General features: G+C 43.2%; 2 protein-coding genes across 4 annotated transcripts in view; one reads left to right on the top strand and one right to left on the bottom strand.

Moving 5' to 3' along the window:
- The window catches only part of piezo1 (piezo-type mechanosensitive ion channel component 1), a 66,667-nt gene extending 49,900 nt beyond the window's left edge, over positions 1-16,767 (bottom strand). The window contains exons 1-2 of the mRNA XM_034552715.1: positions 16,073-16,767; positions 2,392-2,487 (exon numbers count right to left, since the gene is read on the bottom strand). Coding sequence (XP_034408606.1) covers positions 2,392-2,487; positions 16,073-16,136 — 160 coding nt within the window. The 5' untranslated portion in view covers positions 16,137-16,767. The remainder of the gene's footprint in view (positions 1-2,391; positions 2,488-16,072) is intronic.
- A 2,071-nt stretch (positions 16,768-18,838) lies between these two features.
- On the top strand, positions 18,839-23,448 carry cdt1 (chromatin licensing and DNA replication factor 1). Of its 3 annotated transcripts, XM_034552759.1 has the most exons (11): positions 18,839-19,449; positions 19,554-19,628; positions 19,677-19,784; positions 20,298-20,566; positions 20,653-20,847; positions 21,162-21,307; positions 21,479-21,579; positions 22,027-22,215; positions 22,354-22,488; positions 22,584-22,785; positions 22,908-23,071. In XM_034552759.1, exons 1-11 carry the CDS (start codon positions 18,997-18,999, stop codon positions 23,069-23,071), a joined length of 2,037 nt encoding a protein of 678 aa, XP_034408650.1. In that variant the 5' UTR covers positions 18,839-18,996. The 3 variants fall into 3 exon arrangements, with proteins under 3 accessions (XP_034408650.1, XP_034408649.1, XP_034408651.1); XM_034552758.1 differs by having other exon boundaries at positions 19,554-19,784; positions 22,908-23,448; XM_034552760.1 differs by lacking the exons at positions 19,554-19,628; positions 19,677-19,784.
- Positions 23,449-23,710: the final 262 nt, after the last annotated feature.

Below are 23,710 nucleotides of genomic sequence, written 5' to 3'. Positions count from 1 at the left end.
GTATTCTCAGTGAGTCACACATGGTACCAGGGGAGGGGGAAGTATTTATCTTGATTCTTCACAAATGTAAACAAAATATACTTAAAGTATCAAAAGTGATGTTGTCATTATAAAAACATTGACCAAACGCTACCATTAGATTATAACTGCTTATGCATATGCATATAGGAATGTCTCTATACGTCATGTTGTTATCTCCATTATGAAAATGTTTTAACCTGCTTTCAGAGTTTGTGCTTTGCGTTCTGGTTGCACTCAATATTGAACTTATGAACCAAACACAACTAACTAAACTAAAACCACTCTCAGAACATTTGTCCCTATGATGTGTACTAAATAATATATCTTCCCGGGAAATTATATTGCAATTACTAGGCAACAAAGCTAATGTACATACTATACTATATTCCACAACTACTATTATATTTATAACAATGCATTATATTCTCACCATGTTTTGTATAGCTGAACATTGATATCGGATATTTCCCTCTGAATTATAGTGAAAGTATAAAGTTGACTAGAACACAACACAAGTTCAAAGTGAAAGTTAAAAAAACAGAACTAGCCGTAAATGTGTGTCGTAAATGTAAAATCAATTTGTAAATCATAGGGGGTCATATCAAACTCAAAACTAGTCTTAAACAGCCCAAAGTGGCTCAATATTATCGGTTATGGACACAAATGAGGAAGTGCAGAAGTGGGACGGTGACAAACAAACGCACCACGGAAAATGGAAGCTATGCCAAGAGTCTCAACGTGGTATCTTGTCGCAGAAAGATGCAAAAAAGATGGTAAATAATCCATCTTTGCAGGCATCAAAGCAGAGTGTTCTGTAAAGCGCCTTGGCAGCAGCAGTGTTGCCTGTAGTGGTCTCCACTGCACAGCTGACACCGGTGGACACCGGTGGACGACTGCAAAATCAATTTCACGTGTCTCAGCGTTCTGAGGGTGTCACGAAGCCTGAGAATTGCAACTAGGAGCGCAATAGCATCGAAACAAGCAGAGAAAGATGAACCTCGAAGCATTCCTCCCGTTTGTTTACCCTTGCGGTCGTGGAAACACTGTGATTCGCTCTATGTGGAGGATGTTCATCGAGGTTTGGCCGGACCCGTTCACGTACATACGCGCTCCGTGTTTGTGCCCCAAGAAGAAAAGCTACTGATTACTGTCGTCTACTTGGAGTCACACGGATAATTTACACATTCACACTCCACACGTATACTCATCGTCAGCCAAGGAACATTTCCATTAGGACGTTTGTGGCCAAATGAAAACATTCCAGCAGTCACTTCAATTTGTGGAAAAATAAAATGAGGCAAATATTCATTTTTTAAGCACAGTAGAAAAAGATTTGAGCAAAAAAATAAATAAATAAACGCCTCCACTTTTCCAGCAAAGTTAGACGCACTGCGCTCACACACACTGTTACCAAGGCCGCTGGATGTAAACTTGATGTAAACTTGGACTCATTACGAACACATGTCATATCTTCGTCTCTGTGTTTGAAGTACTGGGCAGAAAAACTTTATTTCCACTACACTGGAGGGAAAGAACAAACCAGCCATTGTTAGCTGCCATGTGGGAGCACGCTGTCCAGTCCACGTTGACATGGCTATAGGTCCTGCAGCTGTCAGGCGGGCGGGCAAGTACTTTTGGCTTATAGTTATATTATTACTGAATGGTAGTTTCAAAATGTGATAATACAGAGTTACATTTCAATGTACTCCTTTCGACAAAACACGATTTATGGATATCGGCAATCAAACAGGCTGACAAGAGCCGTAGGTGGTTAGACTCGGAAGGCTCTGCAGATGCATAATTATTATTTGGATTATTAACAGACTCATTCTGTGGGATGAACCGGAACTAATTTAAACACTGGTAAAAAGTGTGGACAAAACAGTTTCTGATTCAGTTTTGATTGTTTTCATAATCATATATTAAGGGTTTGTTCACCAGAGTTTTTTGTTATTACTACTCACCAAATTACTGTTATAATAAGACATGTTTCTTTGTGGATTTTGCCTAATAATAGGACGTGTTCATGATATAACAAGAGAAAGATTTTCTCTTTAAGTCTGTAAAATGTTTTGCGAAACAGAATAGCTGAATTTAAGGGAGGACGAACTCTATTAAAAAACACTTCTGTAAAATCTGTCAGGCAGCAACTCTCAGTTTTGTCACAATCTTAAACTCATATCAACTTATATCCAAACATTCACAAGCAAATCATGGGCAAGAATGAACTCCAGAGGTCACAGAACTGAGCGCAGGCAAACCGGAGTCACAGCGATTTTGGAATCGCATGTCATTTGACAAACGTGGGCTCTGAGAAGAAGCACCCACGTGTACCATCCGGAGATCTCAATCACAAAAGGACGCTCTCACCTCCGATCGTGTGCTTGTTGGGACTCAGGAACCACGGCAGTAGCAGCAGGTAGAGGAAGTGAACCAGCGACAGGATGTTGTAGCGAAAAAGACACGCTGCAAAGACAGAAATACCAGAGTCAAACAACAGCATCCATCAGGAGATACATCAGGGAGCTTCTAGCATGTAAAGTACACACACAGAACGTTGGGTCTTGAAAGAGACACGTAACCAAACAGGATGCATGCACACTAATACGTATAGTTCACCCATGTTTTGGCAACGCAATATACAATCACTGTAGTTGGGTGTGGAAGATCTGCACGAGAAGTTGTGTTGATCTGACCAATGCGTGCAGGACGATGCATTTCATTTACATTGTGGCACTACCATCATTTTATCTCAGAGAGGACTAACTGTTAAAACGAGTTCTCCAAGAAAAGAAAGCTGCACAGCCGTCTCTTTTTTCCTGCACACATGGTTACAACAAGAGGGGTTTTATGAGGCGTTGCCGGCTTGAAGGAATTGAGACAATCTGCCAATATTAGGACATGGAAATAAAGAAAACGTGCCGGTTTATTTCCTCTTGTTAAACACACGCAGAGATAATTACTGGCTCACCTAGGGTTAAGGTCTACACTAATCTCAGCCTGTTGAGATCACAGTTTGTGCATGAAGGTGAGAGATTTACAGTTTGTTGTTTGGCCCTTAATTGTCCAGCTTCCAGTTCAAGTTCTACTTCAAATGTATCACCAGGCAGTGAAAAAAACAGTGTGAAAAACTTGCACACATAAAGGAAGAAAGCTCATACAGGTAGGAATGTTATTATGTATGCCAACAGGATATCAGCCATCTCTTCAACGTGGTTAATGTGATGTATCGCTGCATAAATATGATGCTTACTTCACTAGAATAACATGCATTTAATAATTTAATTGATAATTAGCAAATGTTGTTGATCGTGGATGGAATTTGGTCCAAAACAAGATATGTGAACAACTACTAGTCAAGTAATGTGCTGGGATTTTCATTCTTATACTGATTTGTCACTCCCCGACACTCTAAAATGTCCTTAAATCAGAGTCCATGACAACAAATCTAGATTTTTCCCTAAATGTCTGGATTCCCAAAGGATTTAACTTAATGTTAAGTTGACCCTTTTGCCAACATTAGGCAGAGATATTCACCTATAGAAAAGAAATATCAAAATCTATCTGGCAGAGTCCCAACAAATCTGCTGAACCCATTGATTCTTGCCAGAGATTGAACCATCCCCATCTTGCACACTATATATACTACTATGTTTTTTACTGAGAACAAACAAATTTCAAAGATACGTATTAGTTCTGTCAGGTTCTGCGGGCTGAATTGTGGCCTCTAGAGGTCGTAGCAGGGCTGCAGACTTTCACATTTACATTTGTCTCACTTATTCTATTGACTACTTCACTACAGATTTAAAATAAAGGTCAACATAAGTTACAAGCTTATTCTCTTGCCAATTTTTTTATTTTTTCTTATTTACCCCTGCCTTTCTCTCTCTGAATTGCTTTACGACTCAGACAATAACTGGAACACAGACAAAGAACCCAACAGACAAGCACTGTTATTTCCTCCGGTTGCTAAAGCCTAAAACATATTGTCTTCCTGTCTGTCAGCAGGAATTAGACCACATCAGGGGGAGGCTGTTAACGTCATGTACCTGGCTGCCATTTGAATCTCTTTACCACTTTAGTCTAGTGTCTTCATCGCAAACATGAATACAAACTCAAAAAAAATCATGGACATAAGTGTGTTTTGTGAGGTGGTGAGGAGTATAAAAACAGGGATCTGGGAGTCCATATCTACTTTGAACTTGTATAACATCTCCTGATATGCGGCCCGATATTGTGAGGGGAAGCAGCATTCTTGAACAGAAAAGTTTAGACACAATAAACATAAAGGGGTATTGTTAGGTGTCCACCTAAACAGTCTTTTTGATGTACTAATTTGTTAAGGCCAAAGGTTGTTCTGGTGTAATCTGCCAGACAACGCTAACTAAACAAACCCAGCCCTGAAAAACCACAACTAAAACTCCAGGATACGACAGTTACTGCAGCTTGACTCACAGTTCTGATTCATTGCCTGGAACTGACGTCACGGACACATCCCTTTCTCTACGTCTCTCTCCTCAAGTGTTTATTGTCCCTTGCAGTTAGAGTAGTGAATACAAAATTATACCAATCACACATTCAACCATATTTCAAAGCTAATCTTCAACTTAACACCCCCAACATTCTACACTGTGATGAATTGCTGTACATGTACTGTGGATTTACAACAGTATCTTACAGCATTTCATAATAACTGTAACATACAGGTAAATATTCGTCCGGATGTAAATTAACAGTTCATGCCGTGGGTTAACCAAAGCGGCAGAGAACTGAAATTTACCAGCGTGATACAGTATTTTATGTGAAGTGGTGGAAATATGCTTCTCTATACAAGATTCGTGAGTAATACTACTATATCCACCATCATCTGCTCTGTTGACAGCGCATTTTTAAACCGTTAACATCTTACAGATTATGTGTCGTTCAGGTTCGCTTCATTACGCCAGGTTGCTAAGATTGTGAAGCAAGTTCTGTAACTTTCGCTAGCTCAAGTAGCTGTAGTTACGTTAGCTAGCTAACAGCATAGCCAGCAAAGTTAACGTTAGTAATGTTAGCGAAGACGTAACGTTGGTTCCCTCACTGTGTTTATTTGTGCTATAGAAAAGGGAGCGCTGGAGAAAGTGTGTCTCGAAGACGATAAAGAAGTGAGGCAGTCAAATGCTCTCTCACTGTCATCCTCTCTTACTTTGAAGGGTTTTTTGAAGGACTGGAGTAAAGGTTACCCGAAAGAAATACTTTATTTCCACATACAGAACACGCTGGGTGTTGGGAAGCTCCACCCTGCTGCCCAGTTAATCTGAATTAAACACACGCCGTCCATGGACAAACGTGATAACACTGTTCAGTAACCACAACCTCTATCTCTCTACAGCACTCTGTCCTGTTGTGTTTCTTTTGCATGTCTAGAGTATTTATTTTGGTTCAGCATCGGATGCAACAACTGTCATGGTTCGATTTATTCTTTTTATTCTCTTTATTGGCAGGCTGTGGATTTTGTAACACTTCATTCCGAGGCTCAGACGTGTGCCTCTGTTTCTCTTCCTCGCAGCACATTCATTCACTCTTTGAGGTTTAATTCCTACAAAATCTCCTTAGTAATAGTTGCGTATATTGTGCAAACAGGAAGTGTTTGCTTCAATCTCCTGACCTTTTTAATTCTGCTCTGCAGTGAACAAACTCGAACATGACATTTCTCCCCGAGCTGTCTAGAGTTCGGAGCTGTTGGTTGGTACAAGTAGAGGTGAAATTACAGCCTCTGGAATGGGAAATGGGGTTAAAATCCCATCCAGCGAGAGCTGCTGAGATTCCAGTTCAGGAAACCAGACCAAAGATAGGACCACTCAAGCACTGCTACCAGGACCACAGGATTACAGTTAAAAGTATGTCACATAACAGGGATCCAACACACAACTGTTCAAAGAGACTTCATATAGGTGAACATTACAGGTTGCGTTCACAAAATGGAATAACCTGGGACTGGATACAATACAATGCTGCGATACGGTCGGACTCCACGTTCAAACCAACTAGATCCTGAATGAATAGACAAGCAAACAACACTTCAGGGGGCAGGAGCCCTTAGGCATGTCTCTAACAAACCACAGAGACATCGGGTAGCTTAACGAAACCACAAATAAAAGCAAATTTGTATGAAGGAATAAATTGATGCACAGACGTGTCCTTACATTACGATTCATATGATATCTCTATGAAAAGCTACTCTACTTTTTCCCATGAAAGCCAGCAACACAAGTGAATTCACGCTTGTTGTCGTTTTAAAATAGACTTCCTTCTTCACTGGAACCGAATCAGTGAGCGACAAAACTACTTTTTTAGGTTTAGGAAAAGATTGTTTTTTGGGTTCAAATAAATGGGAAATGAACTTTACTTGTATGGCGCTTTTCTAGTATTACGACCATTCATATTTATATGGCTAATAAATAAATGTTGACTTCCTATTGTTTCACACTGGGAACCAACATCGGTTGGAGAGTGGAATTAATAGTTAAAAACAAGAAGGAAACTATGAATTCAGACAGTCACTAAACTTGAGGAATTTTATTAGTGTTTTAAAAGTTTTATTAATGTTCAATACTTCAACTGTAATGTCTTAGTTGTGTTGCTTCCAGTCTTCTGTGGCTCACCTTAAATGATAAAAGAGATTTATTTAGGAAATACTTAATGCAACATTTCAGAAAGCAGGAACAAATAATGAAAATGGTTTTGGTTTAATTAAATCATGACCGCACACACATTTTTATCATTTTGACTTTGAGTTGATACAAGCATTTTAATTGTGTGACTGACGTACTTTGGCTTCCGCATGTATTCATCTGCATCCAGACATCAGGTCTGATTCCAGCCTCAAACTGTGACAGACGTCAACTCCACACTCGGCATTAGACACCGTATCACTGTCGCCCTATGTGTGTGTGTGTGTTTACATTAGGTTAACTATTAATAGGAAGCCAAATTACCCTTTAATGCAATTAATACACACACACACACACAAGAAAACCGAGCTGGAACAACGCTCCACAAATGAATAAAGAAATTCATAATTTGACAGTTAGGAAACTCAATGCATTACTTATAAGTTAAAGAGTCAGCTTCACCTTTGTTTAAGAGGCTGACAAAAATATTTAGACGGATGGATGCAGTTGCCTATATCACTATATCACTGATTGTGCAGGTGGATGGTAAATGGACTGTATGGCGCTTTTCTAGTCTCCCAACCACACAAACTTGCCATCATTCACTCATTCATACACTGATAGGAAGGCGCTACCATGCAAGGTGCCACCTTTCCATCAGGACTAACTAAGATTCATACAACATTCACACACCGTAGGAACGACGTCGGGAGCAATTTGGGGTTAAGTGTCTTGCCCGAGGACACATCGACATGGACTAGCGGAGCCGGGGATCGAACCGCCGATCCTATGATTGAAGGATGGAACCTGCTCTGCCACAGTCGCCCAGGTGAAGTGTATAAAGCTGAATCCCCAACCTAAATGCATGCTTATTTCAGAACCTACCCATCCACATTTAAAAAATAAAAACTATGCTCTCCAGGTTTATCTAGAGAGTATTTCTTAGAAACTAGAGGCTCTCCGTGTGTATGTTTGTAAGAGAAAGAAAGAGAGGGAGAGAGAGAGTGAGAGAGAGGGGGGGAGAGAGAGAGAGAGAGAGAGAGAGAGGGGGGAGTTCCTCAGTCAGTGAGAGTAGAGAGTAGGTCAGTGTTTGGTGTGGAAGCCTCAATTCCTCCTCTGTTCTCCCAGTCTGTAATCAACGAGCATCATCAGTCACATTCCTCTCTACCAGCCTGTCTAAATGCTAGTTGGTGGTAAACTGTTCTAGTGGCATTCAGGATGAGGACCAGGTAATTAGCAAATTATTGGTTGAGTCCAGGCCAGCGGTGGATACAAGCAGCGGTAGGCTTATATCTACAGCTGCCCCCCTTGTTATACTCAAGTACTCGCAAAAAGAAAAAGGTTGCAGTGTGCCAGCCGCCAGAGATGCCAGCGGCCTTCGACTCCCAATGCTGAATGAAAAGGCAGGTGACGGTTACATATTACTCCATGGTAAGAGCTGTCCACAAAGATGTAGTAATAGCTCCATCGTCTAACACTGCTAATAATTGAGTGTCTCTTTGAAAAATGTGACAATTGTCAATCATATCTTCATCTGTCTGGGCTTGGGATGTAGTGGGAAAAGACGCCTGCAGTTCTTCCCGGGGGCGCTGCAGCACATTCTGTCGTTTTTCTTCTGCATCCAGAGATGTCCTTGGTGGCAAGGAAGAACTACAAAGTGCTGAGCAGAAAGAAATTGGATTGAAAAAGTTGAATAAATAGTCTACTGACATTACTGAACGGGCAACGTGTCAGGCTAACCCTGGCCTTCACAATCTCTCTCAAGAGACACATACCAACCAGGAAGAAATAAAAGAGAGAAGGACACAGACAACTACTACAGGAAGACAAAAACAACTACAAAGAGATTCAAAGCAGTTGCAGAGACACAATGAGACCACAAAGAGACTCTCAACAACTACAAAGAGACTCTCAACAACTACAAAGAGACTCAACAACTACAAAGAGACTCTCAACAACTACAAAGAGAATCACAACAACTACAAAGAGACTCTCAACAACTACAAAGAGAATCACAACAACTACAAAGAGACTCTCAACAACTACAAAGAGAATCACAACAACTACAAAGAGAATCACAACAACTACAAAGAGGCTCTCAACAACTACAAAGAGAATCACAACAACTACAAAGAGACTCTCAACAACTACAAAGAGACTCTCACAAAGAGACTCTCAACAACTACAAAGAGACTCTCAACAACTACAAAGAGAATCACAACAACTACAAAGAGGCTCTCAACAACTACAAAGAGAATCACAACAACTACAAAGAGACTCTCAACAACTACAAAGACAATCACAACAACTACAAAGAGGCTCTCAACAACTACAAAGAGAATCACAACAACTACAAAGAGACTCTCAACAACTACAAAGAGACTCTCACAAAGAGACTCTCAACAACTACAAAGAGACTCAAGCCAAATACAAAGAGGCTCTCAACAACTACAAAGAGACTCTGAACAACTACAAAGAGACCCAAGCCAAATACAAATAGAATCCAAATGACTACTGAGATGCACTTGCTATACTGCACAAGTTGTGTGAGAGTCTGTCTATGAAGATAGTTTTATTATTGTTAAAAATGCTTCAAATCATAAATTATTTGTTTAATCGTTTTTTATTCTTCATTTACTGTGGAGGCAAACCAAAAGTTTAAGTAGATGCAACCTTGATCGTGCTTTGAACTGGGCCTAAAATGTGTATTTCACATTCCTCTTTCATGAAAATTATACCAAGGCAGTGCATGGGCATGTTGAAATGTGCTCTGTCCCAATTTATTTAAACTAAGATCAGTGGAGCTACATGTGATGAAGGTGCTTTCCAACTCTTTGTGTGTGTGTGTGTGTGTGTGTGTGTGTGTGTGTGTGTGTGTGTGTGTGTGTCTGTGTGTGCGTGGTTAAGTCCATGCGGAACAGCTTTCCTGTTTTTATGGAAAGAAAATGGCCTCTCACACACACACACACACACACACTGTCTGAATACACAGTGTGTTGCGATGGTGTTGCTGAGGTCAATTTATGTGTAGTTGATGTTAAAATCATTGGTCCCCTGTGTGTGCACTAAGCTAGCAACAACGCTCCCAACATGGCGCCCGTGTTCATATGCACGGCAACAACAGACACACCACACATGAAGAGGAGCCTCCAGATCATTGGCAGTGATCAGACAGAAACCAGACAGCAGCTGCAGGAGCAACGGAAAGTTCCAGATGTTGAAGGGAAAATATCTAATTGAACTGTTGCTCAAGGGTAAAATAAATGGATGTACATGAAAACCTTCCTCTTTCTGACACAGAGAAGTCAACGCTTTTGGCCGGATGAAGGCCACAAAGGAAGGTCACCAAAAACTCTAATTGATCTGTAAAAAACATTAAATGACTGTATTAATTGCAAGGGTATTGCAATGTATAGTATTGCACAATGTAGAACATCCTATGAGTGTCTGGAAGATGCAGAATGTACACATAGTACCACGAAACCAAGGTTAATTAATAAATGGGGATAGAAATAAATTATAGAAACAATAATTCTTTGGTTAAATCATTTATTATAATCAAACACTAAATCTACCATATCACATTTAAATGGAAATATCACAATATAATTAATATGAGAGCAGAATTTGCACTGCAATGCATTCAAAGAAAAAAGGGATTCTTTGGCACTTTGTCAGGTTTGGCTTATTGTTGCTCTGACTACAGTTCCTGATTCATTCTAAAGCAGCTTTGTAGAGAAACTAATTAAAACTCATGTGAAATCAGCAACATTCGAATGTCGATAAATCAGTGACCCATGTACAAGGTACAATAATATATGTCCCCTCTCTACCCAGAAGAGAGGTGTTCCTTTGTGTTATCAATACACAGCAACATGTTCAAAAGCAGAAGATGTGAAGGCCATAAAGAGCAGATACTCTGCAACGAGACCCGGCCTCATAAGTAAATCTTCATTGTATCTGCTTAAGCTAAACTACAGAGGCTACAGTGTTTCCTCTGAATGCCATGACCCACTCCGTCTGAAGCCTACCGGCCTTCAGGAGGCGACTCCTCTGGTTGACAAAAGAACTCAGATTGTATAGAAGTCTACGAGAAAATTAATCTACTTCTCACTTGAATTATTACTTGTCAAAGAAATGTATGGTCTTCAATCTCATGATGGTTTTATTTTGTACATGATGGTCCTGTTTACAGTCAATTAGACCATAAAGCAGGGTATGCTTTAGGCCGGATCTTCCTTGTGATTGACAGGTGATTGACCAGAGCTGTATACATCTGACTGTGCTCCCCTCCTACTACCACCGTTTTTAACCTTAAGAAATCATTTTTTACTGTACTGAATCTTTTTTCAGGGGAGTCATCTTAAAATAGCTCCTCCCACTTTCATGTGACGTAACTATAGAATAGGAAATACACATGTACTAATGGCTAAATAAGCCCCCGAGGAACCAAAATAACTCACCCACCCACTGGTTCTGGAGCTTTTTCAAGAATATCACACACAATCAGCTGATAAGAATCACGTAATATGGTAGAATGCTCAAGAACAAGCGAGTGAGTCCATTCCACAGATAAAGGTCCGTTGTCATGAGGGACGTGTTATCAGTAGCCGAGAGTTTATCGCTCGTAATCATCTCCAGCTTTTCACAGAGAACGGTGCAAACACGGCCCGTCGATACCGCTGTCAACTTAGAACCCCGTCAGCAGTATGTTCAGATGAAACATGCTAAAGATTGCACAGCAGTAAGCTCAAATATATTGCAAATCATTTGACGTTGGTCCATCTTTTCAAGTTTGGCCTCCAAGTATTTCACAGGTCAGACGTTCTCTCTGATGGCTGAAACAACACATTCTTTTTAGTCTGTGGAGGTTGTCAGTTGTCAGACAGCCCCAGTTTCTCAAATGTGTTACAGTAAGCAACCGATTTTGGAAGTGGAGCACTTCACATCTATTCTGTATTCTGTATCTATTCTGCATTCTTCATCTATTCTGTATTCTTCACCTATTCTGTATTCTGTATCTATTCTGTATTCTTCATCTATTCTGTATTCTGTATCTATTCTGTATTCTAGATCTATTGTGTATTCTGTATCTATTCTGCATTCTTCATCTATTCTGTATTCTGTATCTATTCTGTATTCTAGATCTATTCTGTATTCTGTATCTATTCTGTATTCTGTATCTATTCTGTATTCTTCATCTATTCTGTATTCTAGATCTATTCTGTATTCTTCATCTATTCTGTATTTATGTTCCATACTAATGTCTCGACTTGGTGTCCCACTCTCCTAAAGGACCAGTGAGCGTAACCTGCTAACCCCTGGTAATGGCTCCCTAACCCCTGGTAATGGCTCCCTAACCCCTGGTAATGGCTCCCTTGTCCCCTGGTAATGGCTCCCAAACCCCTGGTAATGGCTCCCTGGTCCCCTGGTAATGGCTCCCTAACCACTGGCAATGGCTCCCTTGTCCCCTGGTAATGGCTCCCTAACCCCTGGTAATGGCTCCCTGGTCCCCTGGTAATGGCTCCCTAACCACTGGTAATGGCTCCCTTGTCCCCTGGTAATGGCTCCCTAACCCATGGTAATGGCTCCCTAACCCCTGGTAATGGCTCCCTTGTCCCCTGGTAATGGCTCCCTAACCCCTGGTAATGGCTCCCTGGTCCCCTGCTAATGGCTCCCTAACCCCTGGTAATGGCTCACTTGTCCCCTGGTAATGGCTCACTAACCCCTGGTAATGGCTCACTAACCCCTGGTAATGGCTCCCTAACCCCTGGTAATGGCTCCCTTGTCCCCTGGTAATGTCTCCCTAACCCCTGGTAATGGCTCACTAACCCCTGGTAATGGCTCCCTAACCCCTGGTAATGGCTCACTAACCCCTGGTAATGGCTCCCTTGTCCCCTGGTAATGGCTCCCTAACCCCTGGTAATGGCTCACTAACCCCTGGTAATGGCTCCCTAACCCCTGGTAATGGCTCCCTTGTCCCCTGGTAATGTCTCCCTTGTCCCCTGGTAATGGCTCACTAACCCCTGGTAATGGCTCCCTAACCCCTGGTAATGGCTCCCTAACCCCTGGTAATGGCTCCCTTGTCCCCTGGTAATGGCTCCCTTGTCCCCTGGTAATGGCTCACTAACCCCTGGTAATGGCTCCCTAACCCCTGGTAATGGCTCCCTTGTTCCCTGGTAATGGCTCCTTAACCCCTGGTAATGGCTCCCTAACCCCTGGTAATGGCTCACTAACCCCTGGTAATGGCTCCCTAACCCCTGGTAATGGCTCCCTAACCCCTGGTAATGGCTCCCTTGTTCCCTGGTAATGGCTCCTTAACCCCTGGTAATGGCTCACTTGTCCCCTGGTAATGGCTCACTAACCCCTGGTAATGGCTCCCTAACCCCTGTAAAGTGAACTCAAACAATGGTTGTCCTGGTCTCCACATGTCACACATGACATCTACACTTCCCATAAAGTCACTTTTATGGTCAGCCGTTCCATGAGTAAACGCTCCGGACCCGTCAGAGCCTCGCAGCAGATGCTGTCCTGGCTCTGAACCCTCCAAATGTGTCACGCTCTGCGCACGTTGGCTCAAACAAGCAACAGCATGTCTTCACCATTAAAAAGTGAGGAGGGAAAGAAAAGAGGAAAAAAAGGGCTTTGCACATAGGAAAATGTGACTGAGCTGGAGTCAAGAAAAGGCTGTGGAGTCTTCGGGAAGAAGCGAATGAGCTGCAGGCTTGTTGTTCTGTTTCTGTGGAGATAAAGGCCTCAACTCTACCCCGCTCCCTGGCTCACTCCCCCACAGCTCACACACACTCGGAGTATCTCTCACTGAGCCGTGACGTCTTGTTTGGCGGCTCTAATGGTTCTGACTCACTGGCTCAGCAACACGCATATGCAACGCTCTCAGAAATGGTAGTTGTGTTTGGATATTTGGATATTTAATATGAGGAATGTAGATTCCAATTGTACCTCTTCTGATACACAAACCCAGGCTATGTGCCACTACCAGGGCTCTTTTTGTCTTTACACCTCACATTATGATTCTCCTTTGTGTTAACTGTGGCTGTACATACTCACCATTTCTTAAGTATGAGTGAGCAGTTCCGTAAAATAGAGGTTTTAATGTCTACAGGTCCACTTTGGCTGATATCTGTTCAGCTTCAAGGATGTTGTCTACTACTATGTCAGTGCATCAATGGGAACCGCGCTCATTTAGATCGAGGTTTCAGTTCCTTTTGATCCGATAGCGTTGATTTTAATGACATTATTTCTAAAAAATATCTGATCTTTGATGATTGCTTATAGGTCTTGGGTCCTTTAGTTGATGATGCACCGGTACGGTGTACTCATCTCGGATGCTTTGAGTCTGCAGGTCCAAAAGTTAATTAAGTTAATTATGCTCCCACAGTACACACAATGGTTGTTCTGACCACAACCTCCCCGCCTGTATGCCGGTTCATCACCGCCCCCGATGAGACCTAATGGCCGTTGTGCAGGAGTTTGACAGGCGTGCAGTTGTTGGTGTGGAAGGAGCAGAGCAGCACACATCCCTAGGGGGCGCCAGTGCTGATGGTCTTTTGTGTTTGCAGGGCTTAAGTGGGACCCTTTGCTGCCAAAAATAACACTAAAGGCCACATAAGTCGCACTGCAGTGCATTATGGGACTACTTCATTGGACTTTTTTGGTGTGTTTACTTTGCATTACTTTACCAGCTGCTGGCTGAATGTGTGTGTGTGTGTGTGTGTGTGTGTGTGTGTGTGTGTGAGTAACGCCATTGGCAGCTTTCACTTCCTTCAGTTGTCACATGTGAACAGAAATACTGGTTTTCTAGCTATGACATCCTGTCAGAAGACACACGCGCTCCCTCTTTGTTTTCTCTTTCTCTACCCAAACACACACAACATATGGAACCTCTTATAACAAACAACTGGTCAAACGGCCTGTGTTTTGCTCTGTGTGTGTGTATAGTGTAACTCTGACTGTGATTTATGGGATTTGAGCCCTGTATCAAAAAGTGAGATTAGCTGGTTAGCCAGCTATCTTTGTTCTTAAGTGGGTTTGCTTTTATTAGGGCATTCCATCAAAAGTAAATCAATTTCTGACCTCCCTTTGGTTTTGAAAAAAAAGAAATGTACAACAATTTTTGTTCGAAATGTTAACTTGAGAGTTACAACACTCTCATGTAAGTTAACATGGTTCGATTAACCAGAGTGGCCCACCATCGAGAAGAGTTGACCCATATTAGACAAGCAGCCCTCCACAAGACACAACCATCTTCCTCAAAGATGTTATTATTGCTACAAGCTGCCATGTCTATCTGGGAGTCTGTGCCATCTAAACTGGCTCAAGCTGTGAGTTCACACATGCACTGTCATAAAAGAGTGACAAAACAAATAAAAGCTTCTTTGTTGTCACAAGGTTGCATGCACAACATAGTTGTGGTAAACTGTGGCAGACTGTGCCAACTGTGGTACGGCAACAAAGTCATCCTGCATCCTCAAAAGTTATTTTCTAGAGACCTATAGAGTGTCACATACATATATATATGTTTTTTCCAAAAGTATATAAATATATATATATTATATATAGAAATACACAAATAAATGTAAAATGTATTCAATTTAGTTAGTCTTATTGAGATAGTATTTTATTTATTTATGGTAACAATTAAGTATTAAACTAAATAATCGTCTTATTTGTATTTTTTTTTTAAAGAAATAATGTACATAATAAGATATGTATTTACATATTTAGTTTAGGCCCTTACAGCTCCCCATAGCATAGAGAATACCACAAAAGAAGACTAAAGCATTAAAAGAGACAGAGCAGCTCAATCTAAATACCAGGATGTACACTCCAGATCCAGAAAAACTGTTCATGTTGGAACCTGAAAATACATAATTTCCCACAAAAACTCACTCAAGTTTCATATGCATCACGGTTCATTCGCTTGTCTTATCCCCGGCCAAATGAAATATCAGCCATTCGAGGATTTCTCTGCTTATAACACAAAACAACGTGACCTTTTGAAAAAGATGTGAGTCATACTTCTCATTCTGCTAAAATTCCAACACCAACGTGATCACTTTTTAATTTTTTTTAAAGTAATCTTTTCAACAGTCTCACTGTCCCATTGGACAACAACAACGTTCCACCATGGGAGTGCACAGTTACACCTCTCCTATAACAGACTGAATGAATAGCCCATCATCATCATCATCATCATCAGCCTCCAGTAATCAGACACCAAAGAAATGCTGTAAAATGGTCAAAGTTGCAGCGGAGGGATTCGGCTTTGGGACTACATTACGCGTGTCGGCCTCACGTCAACGTCACGTGTCTCGTTATTGGTGCATTGTTACGGTTCCAATTATTCCTTCAAAATGAAGAAAAGAAAAGTGACGTACCTGTTAACAGCGCGGTGGGCATCAAAAAGCAGTACAGCACCCAGACGATCACCTGTAGCTCCATGTCAGGAGCCGACACAGATCAATACTCGATATAGGCAATCGATAACTGACTTTCCATAGATCAGGGCAGGCACGCGCTAACTTTATACGGCTCCATCGGGGCTGGGTGATCACAAAGTGGCACAGCAATCAATAGACCACGATGTCGACACCCGCTCATTATCAACCATAAAAAAAAAATTAAAAATTAAAAACTTGAAAAACTTGAAAAGTCTTTTCAAAAAACCAAACTTTCCAATCAGTGGATTGGTCGTGCGTGTCTTTGTCGAGCTCCAGGTCCGCTCTCCTCTCCGCGGCTCCAGTCTGAAGCTGGAGGTGGAAAATGTGATTCACAGGCGAGTCAGTGTGGAGCAGGGCGTTCATAGAGGAGCTATTCTCCACCGAGCTCCTGCGGGTCCCTCCCTGCTGCACCGGGTTCCTCTCTTGACTTCACAGCTGGTGACTCTGTTGGATCAAAAGTGTTGATATCAAAGTGTCTGCTCAGCAAAACACACACACACACACACAGAGACACGCACACACGCACACGGCCACAAGCGTCTCCAAATACGCGCACATGTTTGGCACGTGTGTCCAAAACGTGGCCTTTTCTGCCGCGCCAGCGTCAATCAATACAAGTCGCTCGTGCTGGAAATAGGTCTTCCTTAAAAGTTTGGCTGTCGGATTTATGACTTATCCCACGCCAACATAAATGACGTGCTGCGCGTCAGTGGCGCCCCCTGGCGCCCAAATAAACGATGTACAGGGACAAGTAGGGGCGACCATTCAATTCCATTCAGTTGATTTTGTATAGTCCAAAAATCACAAATTACAAATGTGCCTCAGAGGGATTTACAGTCTGTACTCGTACGACATCCCTGACCTTTGACCTCACATCGGATCAGGCAAAAGTCCCCCCAAAAAAACAGAAAAAACCCTTTCATGGGGAAAAAAGGATGAAACCTGTGACATTTCTGTGACATTACGCACAGCTGGGGTCGGGGGCCATCCTTCCTCGACCCCCAGGAATGTTTCAGAAAAGTTCATCAGCCAAAGTCACAATTTTAAAGAATATATAGACAATAAACCACGTCAATAATCCTAGTCACTGATGAATAAGTACTGTTGACTAAATGAGCGTAAAGTTCCTTTTGTTCTCACTGAAATGTGTCTATTTGGTGGTTTATGGTGCATAAGCGTCTTTGAGTGTCTAGAAAAGCGCAGTATTATTATTATGATTATGACACGTGCTGATTTTTTTGGCTGTTCTTTCCGATCCCACCAAAACCTGTGATCTGAAAATGACATGAGCGAAACCTCATAACGTAGTAATCAGTCTGGCAGAAGCTGAGCTGGTTGTGGGAGACTATTCCCTAAATAGTTTTGAGCATCACAAAATGCGCTGGCTTCACAATCAGAACGTAATCATTTTCTGCGGGATAAGATTTAAGTCTAAAAGAGCCACGTGATTAAATTGTTTATCACCATTCAAGTTAAAACCAGAAGTTAGCCAGCCAACTAAAAGTTTGGTATATCCTGTAAATATGTAATCAGGCCTCACTGACCCCCCCACGAGCCCATGAGCATGCACCTGATTATAATCAACAAAACATTTAATCTACTTCATGCAGGCGTTCATGTTTTTATAGAATTTAAAAGAAAGTATTTGTGTTTTCACCTTCCTGACTGCTAGTTGGACACATTATTCATTTATATTTTAGCTTACGTAACAGCAATTCTAATAGTACGTGTTTTGGATTCATGGATCTCAGCACAGAATCTGACAACATTAATATGACACGTTACATTTTACCTAAAAAAAACAACTTCTGGTTACTTTCTCTGGGAGTTTTTTTTTGCTCCCTTTTTGTAAAAAGAAGACTTATATGAGTGCAGAGTGTAAATGTGAGGAAAGCCTGAAGAAATATACATAACAGAGTTGCAGCTGTCTGATCCTTTTTGGTGACTTCACGCTTTTTCTTGGGACCCCGTTAGGTTAGGAACCATATTTGAATCTATCAGGCTTCTTTGTCAAGCAGTAATACCACAGTGGAGTAATCCCTTATTTGAAATGCCCATGAAGCCTTTCATATTAAGATCAGTGTAGGCCAGTAACTATAAGTGGTTAAAATGCTGATTTAATCCAATCCACTTCCCTTGCACTCATACATTGTATTTAATAAGGTGCCTATCTACTAAACGTGCTAAAAAAGATTAAACTGAAGCACAAAGTATGTGATTAAAGGGCCCCAGAGATGTGTGCGTATTGATTAAGAGATGATTAACACAGAGTACTGACATGTAAATGTGCCCGTTGGAAGGGGGATATTGTTAAATTAATCTTGCCATTGATCATGATATGTGAGGGCAGCTGATGATCGTCAAACATGATTGACCGTGTCCTTAAAGTTTTGACACATTCAATTTAATTTATTTTAAAAAGATAGAGATGAAGACTATTCCTTCAATTGTGTTAATTACATGTTAATAAACAATCACATGTGCCTGATGTTGTAATACACGTGTATATATATATATATATATATTGTTCTTCTTCTTAATACAAAATAATCGAATCAACAGCAGAGCTGTTTACTATCATTGATTGTTATTCAACACGACGTCAAAAACAGGCTTCAATGTAAAACACGAGTCCCCAACGTGGCCCCGCCCTCTTTGATTATCATATGACGTCAGCGGATGGGGCGTGGCTTGGGGTTTTTTCGCGCGAATTTCCTTTCTTCTTCCTGCCGGTGTGAACGGCTCCAGGACCCCGAAGACAGAGAGTATTCACGGGCAGTATTTATACCGCTGCCCACCCCAGAGAACCGGAGACTCGCCTTCACGTCGCGGCTCTCGTGTCCACCTCACACCGCGACAACATGGCGCAGCCGAGAGTCACCGAGTTCTTCGCCCAGAGGAAGAAAGGGGTCGCCGGTCCGGTGAAGCCGACCAAGCAGCGCAGGAGCGCGGCTCTCGGCACCGACGTTCCCAGCACGAGGTCCAGATCCTCCAAAAACAAAGGTGGCTTCCTCCTCTCGTCCTCCGTCCACGAAGAGTTTGTGAGAGTCATCGCGGAGGCGGTGGAGCCGGACCACGGGGTCGGTTCCAGCGACGCGAACAGTCCCACCTCCAGTCCCCGGACACCGAAGCGGACCTCGGCGGGGTCAGAGTTTGACCTCGGAGCCGCCGTGTTTTCAGCCACCGCCGACCACAGCACGGCCAAGAAGAGACGGCAGGAGGAGGTCTTTCCAGACGCGTCGGTCCCCGTTCCGGAGAAAGCAGCGAGGACGAAGGCCAGGAAGAAGCTGGTCCTCCCTCAAAACACCCCGAAGGTAACGCGACGGGGACGCCTTGTGTTGTTGTTGCAGCCTTTGGTCATAAAACAGTGTTTCCGAGCTTGTTGTACATGTAGCGTGACACGCTGTTGTGTGTCCAGGCTGCAGCCAAGCCCCGGTCTGCTGAGGTGGACCAGCAGCACCCGGGTCCTGCAGCCAAGCCCCGGTCTGCTGAGGTGGTCCAGCAGCACCCGGGTCCTGCAGCCAAGCCCCGGTCTGCTGAGGTGGTCCAGCAGCACCCGGGTCCTGCAGCCCCGGTTTCTGGACCGAATGCTGAGAACCAGCTCCACTTCCAAACCAGCAGCTCTCCGCAGAGAGAAGTCCACAGCGAGGTAACGCGTTGCGTTGGTCTGCTGGCTTGGGAGTGACACACCGTGTGTGTGTGTGTGAGATGGTCTGATATTTTTCACATTGTTAACCAATACTAAAAAACAAAACCCCCAAACAACAATGTTTTAATAAGGCAGACAGTGTGTTTTTAATAGGCTTTGGACAACAATTGAGTCCAGTGGCATAATGGTTTGTTTCTGTACACTGGAAAAAAATTTATAGATGTATGACACTTTTCTTGATGATGATATGCTATTAATTCAGTCTGTTATAAGAGATATAAGTGATCACGTTGGTGTTGGAATGTTAGCAGAATGAGAAGTATGACACATCTTTTTCAAAAGGTCTTTAGTCTTCTTTTGTGGTATTCTCTATGCTATGGGGAGCTGTAAGGGCCTAAACTAAATATGTAAATACATATCTTATTGTGTACATTATTTCTTTAAAAAAATATACACAACACTTAATTGTTACCATAAATAAAGTCCCTTTTCTATAATTTCCCCTTTCCCCAGGTTCTGTCTAAAGAGGGCATTGCGAGCCTCAAGTCTCGCCTTCAGAGGATCAAGGAACTATCCAGAGCTTCTTCCCCGGCTTCAGCTTCTGCGCCTCCAGTCGGCTCCGCTACTCCTAAACCGACCCCGTTTGTCCCCAAAGCCGCCGATGCCGCGGCCCTCAAATTCACCGTCGAGCAAATCAAGGAGCTTGGGGCTAAAGCTCAGCGGCGGAAGGAGGAGAGGGAGGCCAAGGAGAGCCAGCTGAGCGAGGCACACACCCAGGACAGGTGAGCATGCAACCACACACCGATGAGCGCTGTGCAGGCGGGACGCTACATGACCGATAGCCAACGTGTTTCTTCTCGCTCCTCAGTACCGAGCAGCCGGCATACCAGCGGTACCACAATCTCGCCCAGGCGGCCCCCCCGGGCCTGTCCCTGCCGTTCCAGTACAAAGTGCTGGCGGATATGTTTCGGAGTATGGACACGGTGGTCGCCATGCTGCACAACCGCTCTGAGACCGCCACCTTCGCCAAGATCAAACGGGGAGTCCAGGACATGATGCACAAGTAAGTGTGGCGGGCGGAGGGGTGGCCGAGTAGTTTATTTAAAGTGTTTGTGATGCAATGAAAACAGTATTTCACACGGTACTAGTAGTGCACGTCTGCTATGTGCAGGGCATTCAAACGGGATGAGTGAAGTCTATAGTTTACTGCCCTTATTCCCCAGGGCATGATGTCCAGGCTCTGCACAACATTGGATTACATTCAAAAGAGTATACTATATATATTTGCTGATATTATTTTTTTTATTTATAGGCCCATCTATGTTTACATAATGCCCACAAAGCTCTTTCAAGCTCCTTCCTTTTGTGCTCTTCCAGGCGCTTTGAGGAGAGCCACCTCGGCCAGATAAAGACGGTGTTTCCTGAGGCCTACGCGTTCAGACAGGAGAAGAATGTCCCGACCTTCAACAGCAGCATCAAGAAGGGCCGCTGCCAGCTCACCGTGGAGCCCGTCCTTCTGTCTGGTTAGTGCTCAACGTATTAGAAGTCGGCTCGTTCTAATATCCATCGCAACTCTGTTCAGTTCACCATTTCAACGGTGGTTGTAATGGCAGCTACAGATGCTCGTGATGTGTCTTATCTTTTTAGGTGATGATTTATTAATGAATATATCATGTGGTGTTTCCCCTCTTCAGGCCAGAATGAGGCTCGTCCCGTCCTGTCGGCCTCTCGCCTTCTGGAGAGAAGAAACACCTTCCACCTGAACCTGGTCTCCATTGTCAAACAGCACCACAAGGTCAGCAGCTGCTGCGGTGTTGTTGTTGTTGTTGTTGTTGTTGTTGTTTCCTGTCAGATTTGCATCGTGAGGTGTAGAACTCGTCTTTTCAATGCCGAGGAGCCGGCACAGAGGACCGGTGGGGCCCACCAGGGGGAGGTGCTCCATAGCCCGGCCAGTCCTGCTTCCAAGCACAAAAAAGATCTTTTTTTAATCGACGTGTTTTTAAATATTGTATTAATTTGACAGTTAGTTCTTCTGTCAAATTGTCGGTAACTTTGGAAAGCCACGGTCCACATAAAAATAAAAAAAAGTAAACCTCAAGCCCCGCCTCCAAGTCCTGCTACGACACAAGCCAGGTTGTAATTTGAGGTAACGCATACTGTGGTGACGTAGCTGGAGTTTCAGGGAGGTGTACGGTCATAACATGTACTGGTATAAATGTTTATGAACCCCGTCTGTCTGCAGAGCTTCCTGTCCTTGTTGGTTCCTCCAGCGTCTGTTCCGGAGGACAAGCTGACCCGCTGGCATCCTCGCTTTAACGTGGACACCGTGCCGGCCGTGTTCGCCAGCCTGCTGCCGCAGCCGCCTCACGCCAACACGCTGACCACGGCGCAGGAGGTGCTCGACAAGGCCCGCTCACTCATCACACCCAAGGTGCCATGTTCTGACATTACGAATAATATTTAAATGTCACGCTTGATTCCTGTTTTTTTTCTGACGCCTACTGGATTGTTCATAAGCGACGCATTAATTCATCATTGGGCCGTCTTGGTTTTCTTGTCCTGCGTTCAGATGGAGAAGGCGCTGGTTTCTCTGGCTCAGAAGACAGAAGGCAAAGAGCCGGCGTGTCCACAGAACCCGGCGGCCGCCCACGTGTCCGCTCCACCAACCGCCCTGAAAGGCGTGTCCCAGTCACTGCTGGACAGGGTAAGTGGACATGTATTACTGCTCCTCAGGCAGTGTGTACTTATTATTCGCCACGTTGTGATTTTAATCCATGTGGTGTTGTGTTGGCGGTTCAGATTCGTGCAAAAGAGGCCCAGAAGCTCCACGCAGCCATGACACGAAACCCCATGCAAGAGGATCGTCTGCTGATGATGTCGCGGCTGCCCGAGCTGGCCAGGATTCTCCGGAACGTTTTTGTCGCGGAGAAGAAACCCGCGTTGATCATGGAAGTGGCCTGTAAGAAGGCGGTGGCCAGCTACAGATCGGTTCTCTCTACAGGTGGGTTCCACATTTTATTGAGTAGAAAAAGGGCAATCAGCATTAAACTGTAACCGTCTGCTAATAGCGTTTCGGATAAAGAGCTGCAATGTGATCGGCTCCTCCTCCTTTTTTTCAATCAGGTGAAATGGAGAAACACATCCGTCTGCTGGCCGAAGTGGCTGCCGATTGGCTGGCTATACATCCAATCAGGAAGGACTTCTACCTGAAGTTGAACAAGAACATGGAGCTCAACGTCGTTCTGGACAAGCTGAGCAGCAGACTGCGACAGGAAGAGAGGATCTGAGATGCGAATGATTCGTAGGCTCGTAGCTTTTGAAGTGCAATATTTTGGACTGTAGGCATGAATGTCTGACATTTTATGCAACGCATGTTTTGTTGTGTGCCCTGTGGTCAAGGCCTTATTGAAATGGTCCCAAACGGGTAGGACCACACCTCGTCCTGGTATTTATTCCAATGTTGTAAAGAGGTTGTTTTAACCACATTTCTGTGATGTTGACTGTTTTGGTTCTTCTATGAAAGTGTAATGTCAGCGTTGACTTCCAGACTTTTTATGGATCGATTTTCTACGATGTAGAACTGAAGAATGTTTCCATTTTTTTTTGAGGTCCCTGTTCGATCATGTTTAAGAAATACAAGTTGAAATACAATCCGTCAAAGTTCTGCTGCCTCCATTTTTTTTCTTATTAAATATTTCTGTAAATCAAAAGCAATGATTACATTAAATATCTGACAGCTGGTGATGAACTCATTCTGTCCAGAGTATACAGAAGAAGAAAGGGGGAAAAAAGTTATCCTGTAACAACCTGTAAGGTGTTACAGGTTGGGGAAAAGTCTAGTGGAAGACCATGTTTGGGTACCTCAGACATCCATCAAATACATACTGGACCTCATTCACAAACAGTGTAGACACTAATCTGTTTAA

This window comes from Cyclopterus lumpus, chromosome 15, assembly GCF_009769545.1.
Source record: "Cyclopterus lumpus isolate fCycLum1 chromosome 15, fCycLum1.pri, whole genome shotgun sequence".
NCBI classification, from domain to species: Eukaryota; Metazoa; Chordata; class Actinopteri; order Perciformes; family Cyclopteridae; genus Cyclopterus; species Cyclopterus lumpus.
Note: the sequence above shows the minus strand (reverse complement) of the source record. Positions and strands in the feature narration are given on the sequence as shown.

Bases quoted from the DNA above. Each gene is read 5' to 3' on its own strand.
- cdt1 (XM_034552758.1), top strand. From the start codon at position 18,997: ATGGCGCAGCCGAGAGTCACCGAGTTCTTCGCCCAGAGGAAGAAAGGG. The intron at 19,785-20,297 runs GTAACGCGTTGC...CCCTTTCCCCAG, and splicing joins AGAGAGAAGTCCACAGCGAG to GTTCTGTCTAAAGAGGGCAT. The intron at 21,308-21,478 runs GTTAGTGCTCAA...TCCCCTCTTCAG, and splicing joins GGAGCCCGTCCTTCTGTCTG to GCCAGAATGAGGCTCGTCCC.